This window comes from Miniopterus natalensis, chromosome 5, assembly GCF_054644295.1.
Source record: "Miniopterus natalensis isolate mMinNat1 chromosome 5, mMinNat1.hap1, whole genome shotgun sequence".
Taxonomy (NCBI): domain Eukaryota; kingdom Metazoa; phylum Chordata; class Mammalia; order Chiroptera; family Miniopteridae; genus Miniopterus; species Miniopterus natalensis.
In genome coordinates, this window is record NC_142085.1 from 57,989,491 (window position 1) to 58,002,917 (window position 13,427).

Consider the following 13,427-nt stretch of genomic DNA (forward strand, 5'->3'; position numbering starts at 1 on the left):
AAGTATTTTTAAATTAAGGTATGTACAACATTGTTTTTTTAGACATAATGCTATTGTACACTTAACAGACTACGGTATATAGTGTAAACATAACTTTCACATGCACTGGGGAACAAAAAAATCATGTGATTCTCTTTATTGCAATATTCAGTTTTTGGAGGGTCTAGGACCAAACCCTCAGTATCGCCGGGGTATGCCTGTATACGTTTTGTGAAAAAAAGAAATGAGTTAAAATTGGTTAATCTTAATAAAAGTTTCTGATCAATGACTCAAAGGTGATTATGACCTCAAAAATATAACTCACATAGGTTACATTATAGCAAATTAAAATCTACAACCATTTATGTAGGAGGTTTTTATCTGGAACAACCTCACATACCCAAGAATCAAAAACATGCTGAATCATGATTAATAGTAAAGTGGATACGTGGAAGTCTTTGAAAATCTTACTGTTTAAAATTACGAGGTGAAATGTGTCTGCTAAAATGGCAAATGCATCTTTGTGGTCACTGTCATTTCACCCCAATTTAACTTCAACGCTACAGCAAGATGGTCAAGTCAGGTGAGCAGGCCTGACTGACTGACAGGGTAGCAAGGGGCACTAACTAGGTCTCCTTGTGTATTTATTCCTTTCTATAATAAGTACTTATCCTCAATTAATAAAACTGAGTTGACCTAGATTTATACCTACCATATCCCTAGAATCTCCAAAAGCCTAAGAAATAAATAAATGATCATGAAACCACTTTTGTGGGGGGCAAAAAAAAATTTCCAATTATAAGCTCATGAGTATTACAACTGTTCAGTACCCATTATCTTCTCAAGAACAACATAAATTAAAATGCAAAGATGAATAGCATATAATTTCACATTAATAAATGTTTGCTTTGTGTACTAAATAAAAAAGTAAAATCAAACATTTGAATTGTGGCTAATTTGCCTAATAAATATATTCCATCTGTTATATTTATTCATTTATTTATTGTTAATACTGATAACATTTGATTTACTGGATGAAATGTCATTATTTCAGTTTAACTCATAAGGAAAAAAACAATGAGAATTCAGTTTTTAATTATTAATGTTTTTGCTAATGATGAGCAATAATACAAAAAACAAATGGATCAAAAGGTACTTTTTTCACATATGACTATCCCATTAAGATTGTACCAATCATTTGTTGAAAACCACACTGACATTTTATAGCTATGCATAAATATAACGGGAAAACACACCAAATGTTAATAATGGTAAATTTTTATCATTGGTTTATGGATGGTTTTATTTTCTTTTTTGCTTATGTGTATTTTTAAAATTTTCTATAATGTTTATCATAATTGTAGCAAGAAAAAAAGATATCTTTTAAAAGAAAGGAGGGCCCGGCCGGGTGTGGCTCAGTGGTTGAGCATCAACCTAGGTAGGATCCAGGAGATCAAGGTTCGATTCCTGGTCAGGGCACATGCCTGGGTTGCAGGCTCCATCCCCAGTAGGGGGCGTGCAGGAGGCAGCCGATCAATGATAACTCTCTCGTCACTGATATTTCTACCTCTCTCTCTCTCCCTTCCTCTCTCGGAAAACAATAAAGATATATTAAAAAATTAAATTAAATTAAAGGACGAAAAGAATATTGATTAATCTAAAAGAAACATACTTACCAGATCTCTGTGAAGCACCCAATTTGCATGGAGGTAATGAATACCATCAAGAATCTGATAAAGTAATGATTTAACCATAGATCTTGGCAACTGCATGGGCTTTTTATTTGCTTTTGATGCACGGTGAAACTTAATAATATGCTAAAAATAAAAAAAAATACTATAATAACACATAGTCTTTGTCTATGTCAATAATATATATAAACAAGACTGCAATAAGTTCTCTATGTTTTAAGATTACTTATTAAAGGCCAATAGTGACACAAAGAACAATAATTTGAATAACAAAGCCAACCAACAAAACAGAATTGATACTGGGAGTGAAAGTGACAGTTTTAACGTGGGTATAATGACTAGATTTACAGAAAGCATTAAGATTTTCATTACCTAGGACCAAAAGGTAAAAAAGGGTTGATATTTAAAGCCTACTTAAAAACAGTACTAGTTATAGTCTCTACTGACAAAAATGAAAGATTTTTTAAAAAAAGACGAAAACTACAAATTTTTAATATTCTATAAAAAGGTCGCACTTAGTGCATTTGAGGATCATCACTGACTACATGTATATTTGAATTATTGCAAAGTTCCACCTTCTTTTGACACAGAATGAAATTAGGAGATATTCTTAGTAGTTAATATTAAATAGAAAATAAATAGGAAGGAGGAGGGAGAGAAAAAAGGGGAATTGATTTTTGAAATAAATAAGCTGGATCACCTATAATCAAATATTTATGTCCACATGTCATATTGTGGGTTATAAAAGTATTGCAGTGTAAGGGACAAAATTCTACCTGCCTTCTACACCACCATTTCCACTTCCACCTCCACCCCAGCCTTGTTCAAAACATGCCAAAATGGGTACTGAATATCCATAAAAAGAATGGAGAAAAAGAATGGAAGTTCCTGTGAATATCTGTAGTAATATCATTAACTCTGAAAGTTCCTTCAAGACCTATAAGTCTGTTAAAGTTATTCCTAAACAGATTTGTAATTGACATGCATGACAAACCACACTATATTAAATCAAAATTTTATTATCCAAAATTTAAACTTACTGCCAAGTTTGATTTTTTTTATTTTTAGCAACTCCTCAGATGAAATGTTTAAATGCCCTAATTCCTAACTTTAAAAGTTTGGAATTAGAACTTTTACCTTCCATTATATATTGATAAAACATCCCTAATATTTATAAAACCACATATATGCTTTTACTTGAAGGAGTTGGTTTTAAATGAGAAATTGCTGCAAGAGATTAACCTTAACTTAGAAAGGGAAACTATAAGTACATAATTGATTAAATTTGAACTACAGTGTATACTGCAAAAGAGAGCAATTTTCACTAGACATATTAGTAAACTATCATTAATTACTTGCATAAAATTATAATCTCCCACTCATTAACATTTTGAAAAGTAAAATTTCTAATAATTACAAATACTATCTTCTCAGAAAAATAAGGTGATGATGTGTATTGCTCAAATTCTCCTAAATCTTCATTTACATTTATTATATTTGTTTTGAACTACAATCAACAGAGCCAAGTTTTCCTTTACGTGAATTAGCAATATGTAGTGCATACATTTACTTCTTCGTTCCTATGTAAAATAGTTCTAAAAATAAAGTGATATTAGACTTACCCACAAATCATGTTCTGCATAGTCAAATAGCAACCACACTTTCCTGTCACTATGAGAAAGGAACACCTTCTGCAATGCGATCACATTGGGGTGCTTCAATTCTCGCAAAAGCTGAAGGCAAGAGGAAGAGAGGAGTCACTATTCTGTTAATGAGGAGAGAATGATGAATTTCCTATAACTTCAAAGTGAAATTTTTGCACATTTAGATGATCCGGATAAGCAAAAATAAAAGAAAAAAATACCACCCAAAATACCATTACTCAGAGATAAGCTCTGGCAACATCTTGGTTCACATCTTTCCAACCCATTTTCTATGTGTATGCGTGTGTTTTTAAAATGAGGTCATTTTAAAATGTAAAATAGTAAACAAAAGTATTATATCACTAAATAATTAAACATATTTTGGTATGTGCATTTTTCTTACTAGAAGAAAAGCTTCTTGAGAGGCAGGAACCATGTATTAACATTGTGTATATATCCACCCTAGGCAGTATATACTCAATAAATATCTGACAAAAGAAAGATAATTTAATAAGCCCTACACTCATCCTTGCTTATAGCATGTGATCGAGGTTTTTTTAGAAGACTAGTGAGTATAAGGGAATGACTCTCATAACCACTGATAAAAATTGGTGTGGAGAAGTGGTTCTATAAATAGAGCAAAGGAATAGGACTCCACAAAGTAGAAGCTTCAAGCTGGACTCTTGACAATGAGAAGGAAAGACAGATCAAACTAGCAAGTGAAAACTTAGCACTGGCACATACATAGCAGGCTGTTGCTTCATAAAATATTTAACAACAACATTAGCTGCTCAAGATGAAAGCCTGGTAAATATGCCTGCCTCAGGCTGTCCATAACCAAGGTTCATATTTAACAGGTGCAGAGAAACATACTCAATTTGATAAATATATTGAATGCCTTTTAAATGTAAACCTCTGTGGAAGACACACAAAAAGGGAGAAAGAACAAACTTCTATCGAATACTTTCTATGTGTAAGATGATTATATATAAAAATTTTCTCTCATTTAATCCTTTATAAAAACCCTATGATGCACAAAGGATCTGAGGTTTAGTGTAATAAAAATAACTTGACCAAAATCAAACACCTAGAAAGAGGAAGAGGTTTGCTTTTAAATAGATCTGCCTGATTCCAAAGTCCATGCTTTTCCCACTATGGCTGAAGTCCCTGTATTCAAAGCCCATAGCAGTGCGGAAGATAGACATACAAACAGATCGATGAGGCAGAGAAAAATAAATTGCTCACCCATTCTAGTAACTTTAACTAGTAAAGCATACCTTGAGTGCCTGTGCTGAAAACATGTAAAAAAAAAATCGCCTAAACTCCATCCCAGGGAATTTTTACAGACTATTTCCTAGTTGCCTTATTCTTTACTACTTTCAATTATAGATTTCCTAGTTCCTCAGTTCTCTCATTTTGGCTCTGTACCTCAGCTCTTTCTCTTCACCTACACCTTGACAGCCTTGCTGGAAAGTGTTCTATCAGCTATGATCGGAGCAGGATTCCCGAATATGACTCCCTGGGTTCTCCCTCCAACACACACGCACGGAAACACAGCTAAGAGGTAAGTGCTGGGATAGGCTGGTCTGCATCTAGCCAGCTTTCCATTTTTTACAGCCAGCCTCTGTATTTCCTATGGATCTAGGTGGGAAAGGAGAAGCTGGAAGGGAAGTGAACAAGAAAGACATAATAGTCCTCCCGTGGTGGGGAGAGAGAAAAGGGGTGATTAGGTGGGTGCTGTTCAGCTATCAGCTGCTATCTCTGTTCCCACTGCCTACGAAATGTTAAGCAACCCTATTTCTTGCTTCAGATGCAACTGTTAGACACAAAATTGTATTCCTTACCCCTATTTACCAAAACAAAAAAATTTAAAAGTAAATTTCTTTACCACTATTTACTGAAGAAAGAAAAACAGTAAACAATACAAATGTCCAATAATAAGAAAACTGGTAAGTAAATTACGGTATATCCACATATTGTAACCTCAAATATATATGCCAAGAAATTTTTTAGATACATTAGAAAAGACCTGTGCTATAATGTCGTGTGATATAAAAAGGCTACAAAATATAAATGTTTATAAAACAAAAAATATACTAAAACATTAATATAGTTATCTCTTAGTGGTGGGATTATGTGTGATCTTTCTCTTTTTCTATTTTATAAGTTTTCTAGAATGAGCATCACCCTTATAATTTACACACACACACACACACATACACACATGACTGCCCTTTCTCTACAGAAATCTACCTGCTGAGATAAGATACTACTGCACTATCACAGCCTCTTAGGCAGTTACACAAAGAAAGGAGATGGTTATACTGGTACTTTCCTTAACTCTTGATTTTACTAATGGACTTTAATCTCGTCACACAAATATTTGTTCAACATGACATCATGCAACTATAAATATGTTTTAATCACATCTAAGCAGGAGTTAAGTACAGTGTCACTTTCCTTTGAAAATCCCACACTAAATGATAACATTTCCTGTGCTAGATACAGAGTACTAACGTGATCCCAGAGGAGCCTAAGAAAGAATGTGCATGGAACATGCCAAGATTTTATCAGATTCCCCTTTCAGTGCATTTAAGTGGCTATAAAAAGTGTCCAATTTTCAGTCCTAAATACATGACAATCTAAAGTTACAATCCTAAACTTTTTTCTCTAAAGCACTATTTAGGATTCTGACTGAATTTAGGGAGCCTGGTGCTAGATTAACAATTACAGATTCCATTTGTATTTTTATCCACACATCTTTCTTTCCCTTTATCCCCATTTTCTGTTCTCCAAGTCTCTAATGCCCCCATGGGCTCCAGATTCCTTTTCCAGGGTATCTGAATGGAGCATCCTCTTATACTTCAATAACTCACTGATCTCAAAGTAAATCCAATTTTCTATTTTTATTAGATCTGTTATCTCTGAGTGGTGGGATTATGCATGATCTATCTTTCTACAATCCATTTGACCACTGTCTTCCCCCTTGGTGAGAATGGCTTTATGTGAGAAAGCACTGAGTATATCATTTTTTAAAATGTACTGTCTACCCCCTATGCCCCCACCCCCACCAAAAATGAAGATAAATGAAGAAGTGTATTTTAAGGTAAACAGAAGTTCACTTAACTCTAAAATACCCCAATATTCCTAATCTGAAATTTAAGAATTAGCATTTTGAAACCTGACACTTTCACACCTGTGACAGGCCTTCTGGAAGCTGGTGTTTACAAGCACGTAATACATTATAGCCTTCTAGCAGGTGGCACTCATACCCTGAAAACGAGTCTATAAAACAGTAACCCAGTCCTGGTTTAAGGTGGCCCTAAATTTTTTTGCTTTAATTTACTTTAGTGACACTGGTTAGGTATGAGTCATAATTTTCAAGCAGGTCTATGTTCCCCATTGCAACCCAGCAGAAGTGACAATGAGGCTGTAGTTTTAGAATTCAGAGACCTGAGTTTGAGTCCTGGCTTAATAGATGTATGGCATAAAGCAGGTTGTTTACTCCTCTGGGCCTCATGGAATAAAAGTATCTACTGCCAAACATACACACAGTTTTTGCAACAATTAAGTGAATGTAAGTACATTAGCTATATAACACAATGCTTAGAACATATTAAGTACTTGGCAAATTATAGTTATTACTCTTATTTATAACCACCACTATATGCAAAAATGTTATGAGGACTAAACGACATCATATATGTGAATGCCTGGCATACTGTAAGTTCCTGATAAATAACAACTGGTTTTGTTGTTATACATAGGTGAAAAGGGCTAACCACTCCAGGCAATAGGAGATACTTGTTACAGACAGATATGCTTGGATGGGGGAATGCCATAGCAATTCCTCACCAAAGTGCCTGAAACACTCCTTCAGTATATTCTGTAATAATATAGCTATATGAAAGTTATCTCCCTTTCCAATTTGGTTTCCTCTTCTCTCTGACATCAAGAAATACATGTACTTGGTCTTAGAGAGATATCTGAAACCAAATGAGGTCTGTAATAAATAAGTTTACATCCCCCCAACTATAATAGCATATATGTTCTTTTTAAGGTATGAGTGTTTAATCTTTTATGTATTCCATGAGAAAGCTGTATATGCTTCTTATAAATCAATGGGATTCTGAATATACAAAGTTTAAATATGAAAAATATGTTTCAGATGCAAATCAAAATAAAGAGTTTACAAAGTTAAACCTAAATTACCTGGAATTCTCAGGTGTGTTTTGATTCACTGAGGGGTAATCAGAAAACCTTCTTTACCTTCACAATCATCAAAACTAAATTTGTCTTTGACTCTGGGTATTTGTGTGTTTTTTAGTGCCTTGGGGTTTCAATAAGTAAACTCCTAACAAATGTTTATTTCCTTATTTATCCTTTTTCCTCCTTAAAGTAAAATGACAGTACCACAAAATCCACAGATCCAAAACTGAATATCACTTGCCCACCTCTATGTGTCCATTATTCCTGCAATTACACCAGTATTTCTCAAATCACTGAGGCAGGCTCAAAACCTTATAATCAATCACTGTTCAGTGACTGAACAAGTGCTACATGTGGATAAGATCCAAGTTAATGACCAATGAGTTTTGCCCTGACAAAAGGAGTATCATAACTGGCATATGTTGTGGCCTTCACCTTAAGGATACACCCTACATAATCATCATGAATAAGCTCCCAAGGTCTCCACTGCACAGAATTCTGCCCATTACCCATTTTTTCCCATAAGGCCTTGACCTAGGATATGAAGATGAGGCAGAGGTATGACAGAAAATACCCAGCAAGTAACAATGATTTTAAAAAAAAAAGTCAAAGTATTAATCAACATTTGAGTGCCCAGCATATTTCAGGCACAGGGAGACCAAAGCGAAGACAGAATAAACAAATAATTGTAAGTAACTTTTATTTGCTACCTTTTACTGACTGTCTAGCATTTTTAAAAGTTAATTTCCATAATAATTTACTCTAAGATATTATTTTTCAAACTGCAGTTTATAACCCATTGGTGGATTATGAAATCAGTTTAGTGAGTTGCAACCAGCATTCTCCACTCCCCCAACAAGTGAAATCACCTGAACTAAACTAAAATAGAAAGTAACTGAAAACACCAGTGCACATTGTTATAAGAGAGAGAGGCAAAACAATAGATTACTGTCAAAAAAGTTTAAAAACCACTGCTCTAGGATATTATGTTAAAAGTATTTATAGCCCGGCCGGGCGTGGCTCGTCGATTGAGCATCGACCTAGGATCCAGGCGATCAGGGTTCAATTCCCAGTCGGGGATATGCAGGAGGTAGCTGATCAATGACTCTCTTATCACTGATGTTTCTATCTCTCTCTCTCCCTCTCCTTTCCTCTCTCTGAAGTCAATAAAGATATTTTCTTTTTAAAAAAGTGTTTTTAATAGAGTACTCAGAAAAAAATCTTAATGACCCTATAATTTCCACTTCAAAAACAAGAATCATTTTATAGTAAAATGAGTTTTTACATGTCAATTCTTGGTATGACCAACTTGAAAAGGTAATGAACTATATAATTTCTGAAAACTCAGAGAGAAAACTATAAAAGGATGTACTAAGATGAAGCCTCTACAACATACACTAAGACATGAATGAATTCTAAAAAGTGAATCAGTGTACATATATTTGGAATAGCACATTATAAGTTATACATATTAATCATCTCTAAAGTTGACAAGATTGAAATTAAAGAAGTTTAGTTAAGATTGTTTTATCTATAAAGAGAGCACCAAAATAAAAGATTTTTTTAAAAAACAAGGCTGAGAATTTCAGAATATCAAGAGAACATAGCTCATATACATGTACAGGTTAATATGAGGGCATATATTTTTAGTTGTTGGGTTGGGGGTTTTTTTGGTGTCAAAGGATGTGTTTGGATTACAAACACAATCTATTACCCAATCACCTGTTTGATCAGGAAGGTAACTACAAAATGAATAGCCAGGATTAAGAACATAGTTCCGTCACTAAATTAAGTAAAATTAAGGTACTACAGCAGAATAAAATCAAGACTTTGTTTTCAACCAAACCATGTATATTACAGTCATACCATCTGTAGAAAGCGTGCTTGTTTTTTAACTTTCACTATCCTCAATTTCATGTATCTTTGCTGTGTACCTTACATTATCAGACCTTACCTTCAAGATTCAGCTCAAGCATCCTGTCCTTTGTGAAACCTTTTTCTGACAGCCCATTTCACCTTTTTCTGCCCACTACCCATCCTTTCTCAAAATACATGATTCTAAACAAAGTGAAATACAAAAGATTGTTGCAAAAGTTTTACAAATACAAAATTCAAGAATATTCACCAAAGCAATACCTAACTAGATGTCTATAGCTTTGCCAACAACAATCCACATCAACATCAGAACTACTGGATTTGAACCCTAGAAATAAGCAATCACAAAACAGACCCATTTCCAAACAGAAATAACTGTACAGATTATGAAGGATGTAAGTTAAAACATAACTCAGTGAATACTGTGTTGTCTTCCCAGATGTAAATGTGATTATAACTATAAATCTACACGCGGGAATATGTACAAATTTACAATGCTCTAAGACAATGTCTCCCAACTGATGTTATGTAAGATATTAATAGCTATGCAGTCGATTCCCTCCCCCCAAAAGTTCTGGGCTCAAGTAAGTTTGGAAATGCTAAGTCAAACAGTTTTCCTGACTATGTCTCAGAACTCTTAATGCTATTAAGATTTATCCATCTTATAGCAAGTATCAGTACTTCACTTCTTTTTATGGCTGAATGATATTCTATTGTATGTACATATGACATTTTATTTATCCATTCATCAGCTAATGGACATGTAAGTTGTTTCCATTTTTTGGCTATTATAAATAATGCTGCTATAAACGTTTGTGTACATGTTTTTGTGGGGTTTTTTAAATGTTTTTATTGATTTCAGAGAGAGGAAGGGACAGGGAGAGATAGAAACATCAATGATGAGAGTCACTGATTGGCTGCCCTCTAATGGGCGGGGATCAAGCCCACAACCCGGGCATGTGCCCTGACCAGGAATAGAACCATGTCCTCCTGGTTCATGGGCTGAAACTCAACCACTGAGCCACACTAGCCAGGCTCTGTAAAAGTTTTGTTTCAACACCTGTTTTCAGTTCTATTGGGTATACTCCTAGGAGTAGAATTGCTGGGTCATAGGGTAATTCTATGCTTAACTTTTGGTAGAACCACCAAAATGTTTGCCATAACATCTAAACTATTTTACATTCCCAGCAATGTATGAGGGCTTCGATTCTCCACATCCTTGCCAACAGCTGTTATTTTTCTTTTATTATTATTTCCATTTTAGTGGATGTGAAGTAGTATCTCAATGTGGTTTTGATTTCCTTAGTAACTAATGATATTAAACATCTATTCAAATGCTTAATGGTCATTTGAATAATTCTTGGAAGAAATGTCTATTCAAGTGCTTTGTGCATTTTTAAATTGGGTTGTCGTTTTTGTGAATATTCATTTTCAAATCAATTAGGCAATCATCTTTTCTTCAATTCTTCAGGTCTATAGACTGATTTTGTTAATATTTTGGTAGGATATTTCCTATTTTCCATTAATACTTAATATTTTCTTTCACTCTCCTCCTAGTTTACATCTTACAATGCCTTCTGGAGCACTGAGGGCCAGTTCAAATATCTAACATATCTGATCGCTTACTCACTAAATGAAAAAGACATTATGATAGTAGGTTAACAGCATCAAAATTAACTTGATCATTTAAACTAAGCCAACATTTTCTGAACAATCCTATATACAAGGTACTGTGTGGGCTTTAAGTACTTAATTCATTAAAAGTCTAATGAGTCCTCAATGCCTTTATAATGGTGCTATCATTTATTTCATTTTCTAGTACCTTGGCAAAACTTACATTTAAATGATCACCAAATCTCTGAACCTTGAATTGTCATGCAGTTTGCTTTCTACAGCATTTTTATATGATGAAGTAAAAGACCAAAAACAATGGAACATCTTTCTTTTATAAGAATAATTTTAAAGTATTCTTGTTGTAAATATTTTTATTTTAGCATTCTAAAATAGTTGGCATTACTGAGTAACATTCTTCATAAACAAAAGCATAATACATTTATTAAGAAAGCATATATTTTCTCTATGGAAGGAAGTGTAACAATGCTAACTGTGTTTTAAATCCATGGGGACCATTAAACGGAGTCATGTAAATAACACTGAACTTCTTTTCTGAGCTCAGGTTAGGCAGACAATAGGAAAAAAAGTAATTAATTTACACACGTAAAACATTTCCTTAATTCCACATCTAACACTTAAATTTTAAGAACTTTTTAAAATAAAGGATACGTAAGTGCAAGGAAATCATAAATATACCAATATATGTATCATTTTTATAGTATTTAATTTGATAGTATACTTTAGAATTAATACTCTCTGTATAAAAAAAAAAGAAACCAAGTCATAAACTCGTATTTCATCTACTTATTAAAAGTATCCATCACTGTACCACCCATACTTCAAACATTTTATCAAACTTTAATTTAAAAATCATGACAAAGAAGAATATCTAATGAATGACACGTAGAAACAGTGTGCACTACATGATCCCAGGTAATGTTGGTACTGAAGATTTAGGAACTACACTTTGAGAACCACTACCTAAAATCATGGAAAAAGAGTCTTTCTATAGAAAGATTAGAGAAGTATTACATGATCTTTGTAGAATAGTCAGACATTATTTGGACATGCCTAAGACAGTCACAGGCTTTGGCAGACTCAAGTTAAACAGGAAACAGGAGCTCAAGTGTGCCACTCGACAAGGACTACATATATGTATATAGACACATTAATGATAAATTAAATTCTCCCAACTTAAAAAGGATGCTTAGATTAAAAAGGACATTAAATTTAAAAGAAAATTAAAATTAATTTCACAAAAATCAACTACAATTAGAAAGATATTACTGTTTCTTTTGAATAAACTGCTACAACAGTAAGCAGAATGGTTTTTTTATAATATGCCAGTGGCTTTAACTGATTCACCAAGTTATGTAGCAGCAAATGGAATCAGAATTTCCCAGTGCGTTGAGACTTGTTCTTTGGAGAATCAATGAATTTCCCTGCAATATTCTACTCCCATTTCTCAAGAGAAGCTCTTGACAAGGCAGTGATTCAAGGAATAAAGAGTGACGTTTAATACATTGGACAAGACTTCTTTCATGATCTTTGGCACAATCTGCGATGCTAATGTAAAAGCAACGATTCATGGTGACCTATAGAGCTTCTTCCTTCACCAAAGCAACAGAACCAGATGTGTTACCAGGTACTCCATCAGTTTTAATGGCAACCTACTTTGCACTGTTTTATCTCTCAATGGTCTTTCTAACTTCCAAAATGGGTTCACAAAACAAGAATCCTCAATGGCATCAGCATGCTCTTAAAGGACAAAAAAGAGAAACTAGCTTCACTAAGAAACATCAGAATTGCATTCAGAAAGAAAATGGCGTAACTTCCAATTCTTTTAAAGCCTTGATTTGAGACAAGGGAAAAAATGGGAATAATTCTGGAAAAATGTCATTTGAAAGAGGACTTCACTGTTCTGCCCCCACTCACAAAATATCCAAAGTTCAGAGAGCTTCATCTAGACCTCTTCAATTATATCGTTACTGTTGCTTACAAGATTTTGTAAGACAAGGTTTTTGTGTTGGAGCAAATTCAAATAGAGGGAAGGTTCCAGCCTTTTCAAAATAAGCCACCTTCTGGTCAAAACAATTCACACTGTCCAATATGTTTTCTGGCTAGCAGACAGATAGGCTTCTTCAGCTTTGTTGGCTTATGGCTTCCATTAGCAAGAAAACTGCCTGACAAGAAAAAGCATGGAGTACTGTACACTTAATCTTTAGGGTAAGGTCAAAGGACACAAGTTTTTGTCCTGCTGTCTTTTTTATTTTTTCATTGTATTTTTTAAATGTTTCCATCGTTTCTTGACCTTTTGGCTAAGATCAAGTGTAAAAATATTTCTCCATTTAAGCTAAACTCTGCATAAATACAGATGGCACGGTAAATTTTCCTTCTTTCTTATCAATGGGAAACT

General features: G+C 33.9%; 1 protein-coding gene across 4 annotated transcripts in view; it reads right to left on the reverse strand.

The window, feature by feature from the left end:
* CDK19 (cyclin dependent kinase 19) overlaps nt 1-13,427 on the reverse strand; it is a 100,662-nt gene that overhangs the window by 43,321 nt on the left and 43,914 nt on the right. For all 4 annotated transcript variants that reach the window (XM_087817550.1, XM_087817551.1, XM_016217498.2 and 1 more), the window contains 2 exons: nt 3,293-3,403; nt 1,656-1,796 (listed from right to left, as the gene is read on the reverse strand). In XM_087817550.1, the coding sequence (XP_087673676.1) occupies nt 1,656-1,796; nt 3,293-3,403 (252 nt within the window). The remainder of the gene's footprint in view (nt 1-1,655; nt 1,797-3,292; nt 3,404-13,427) is intronic.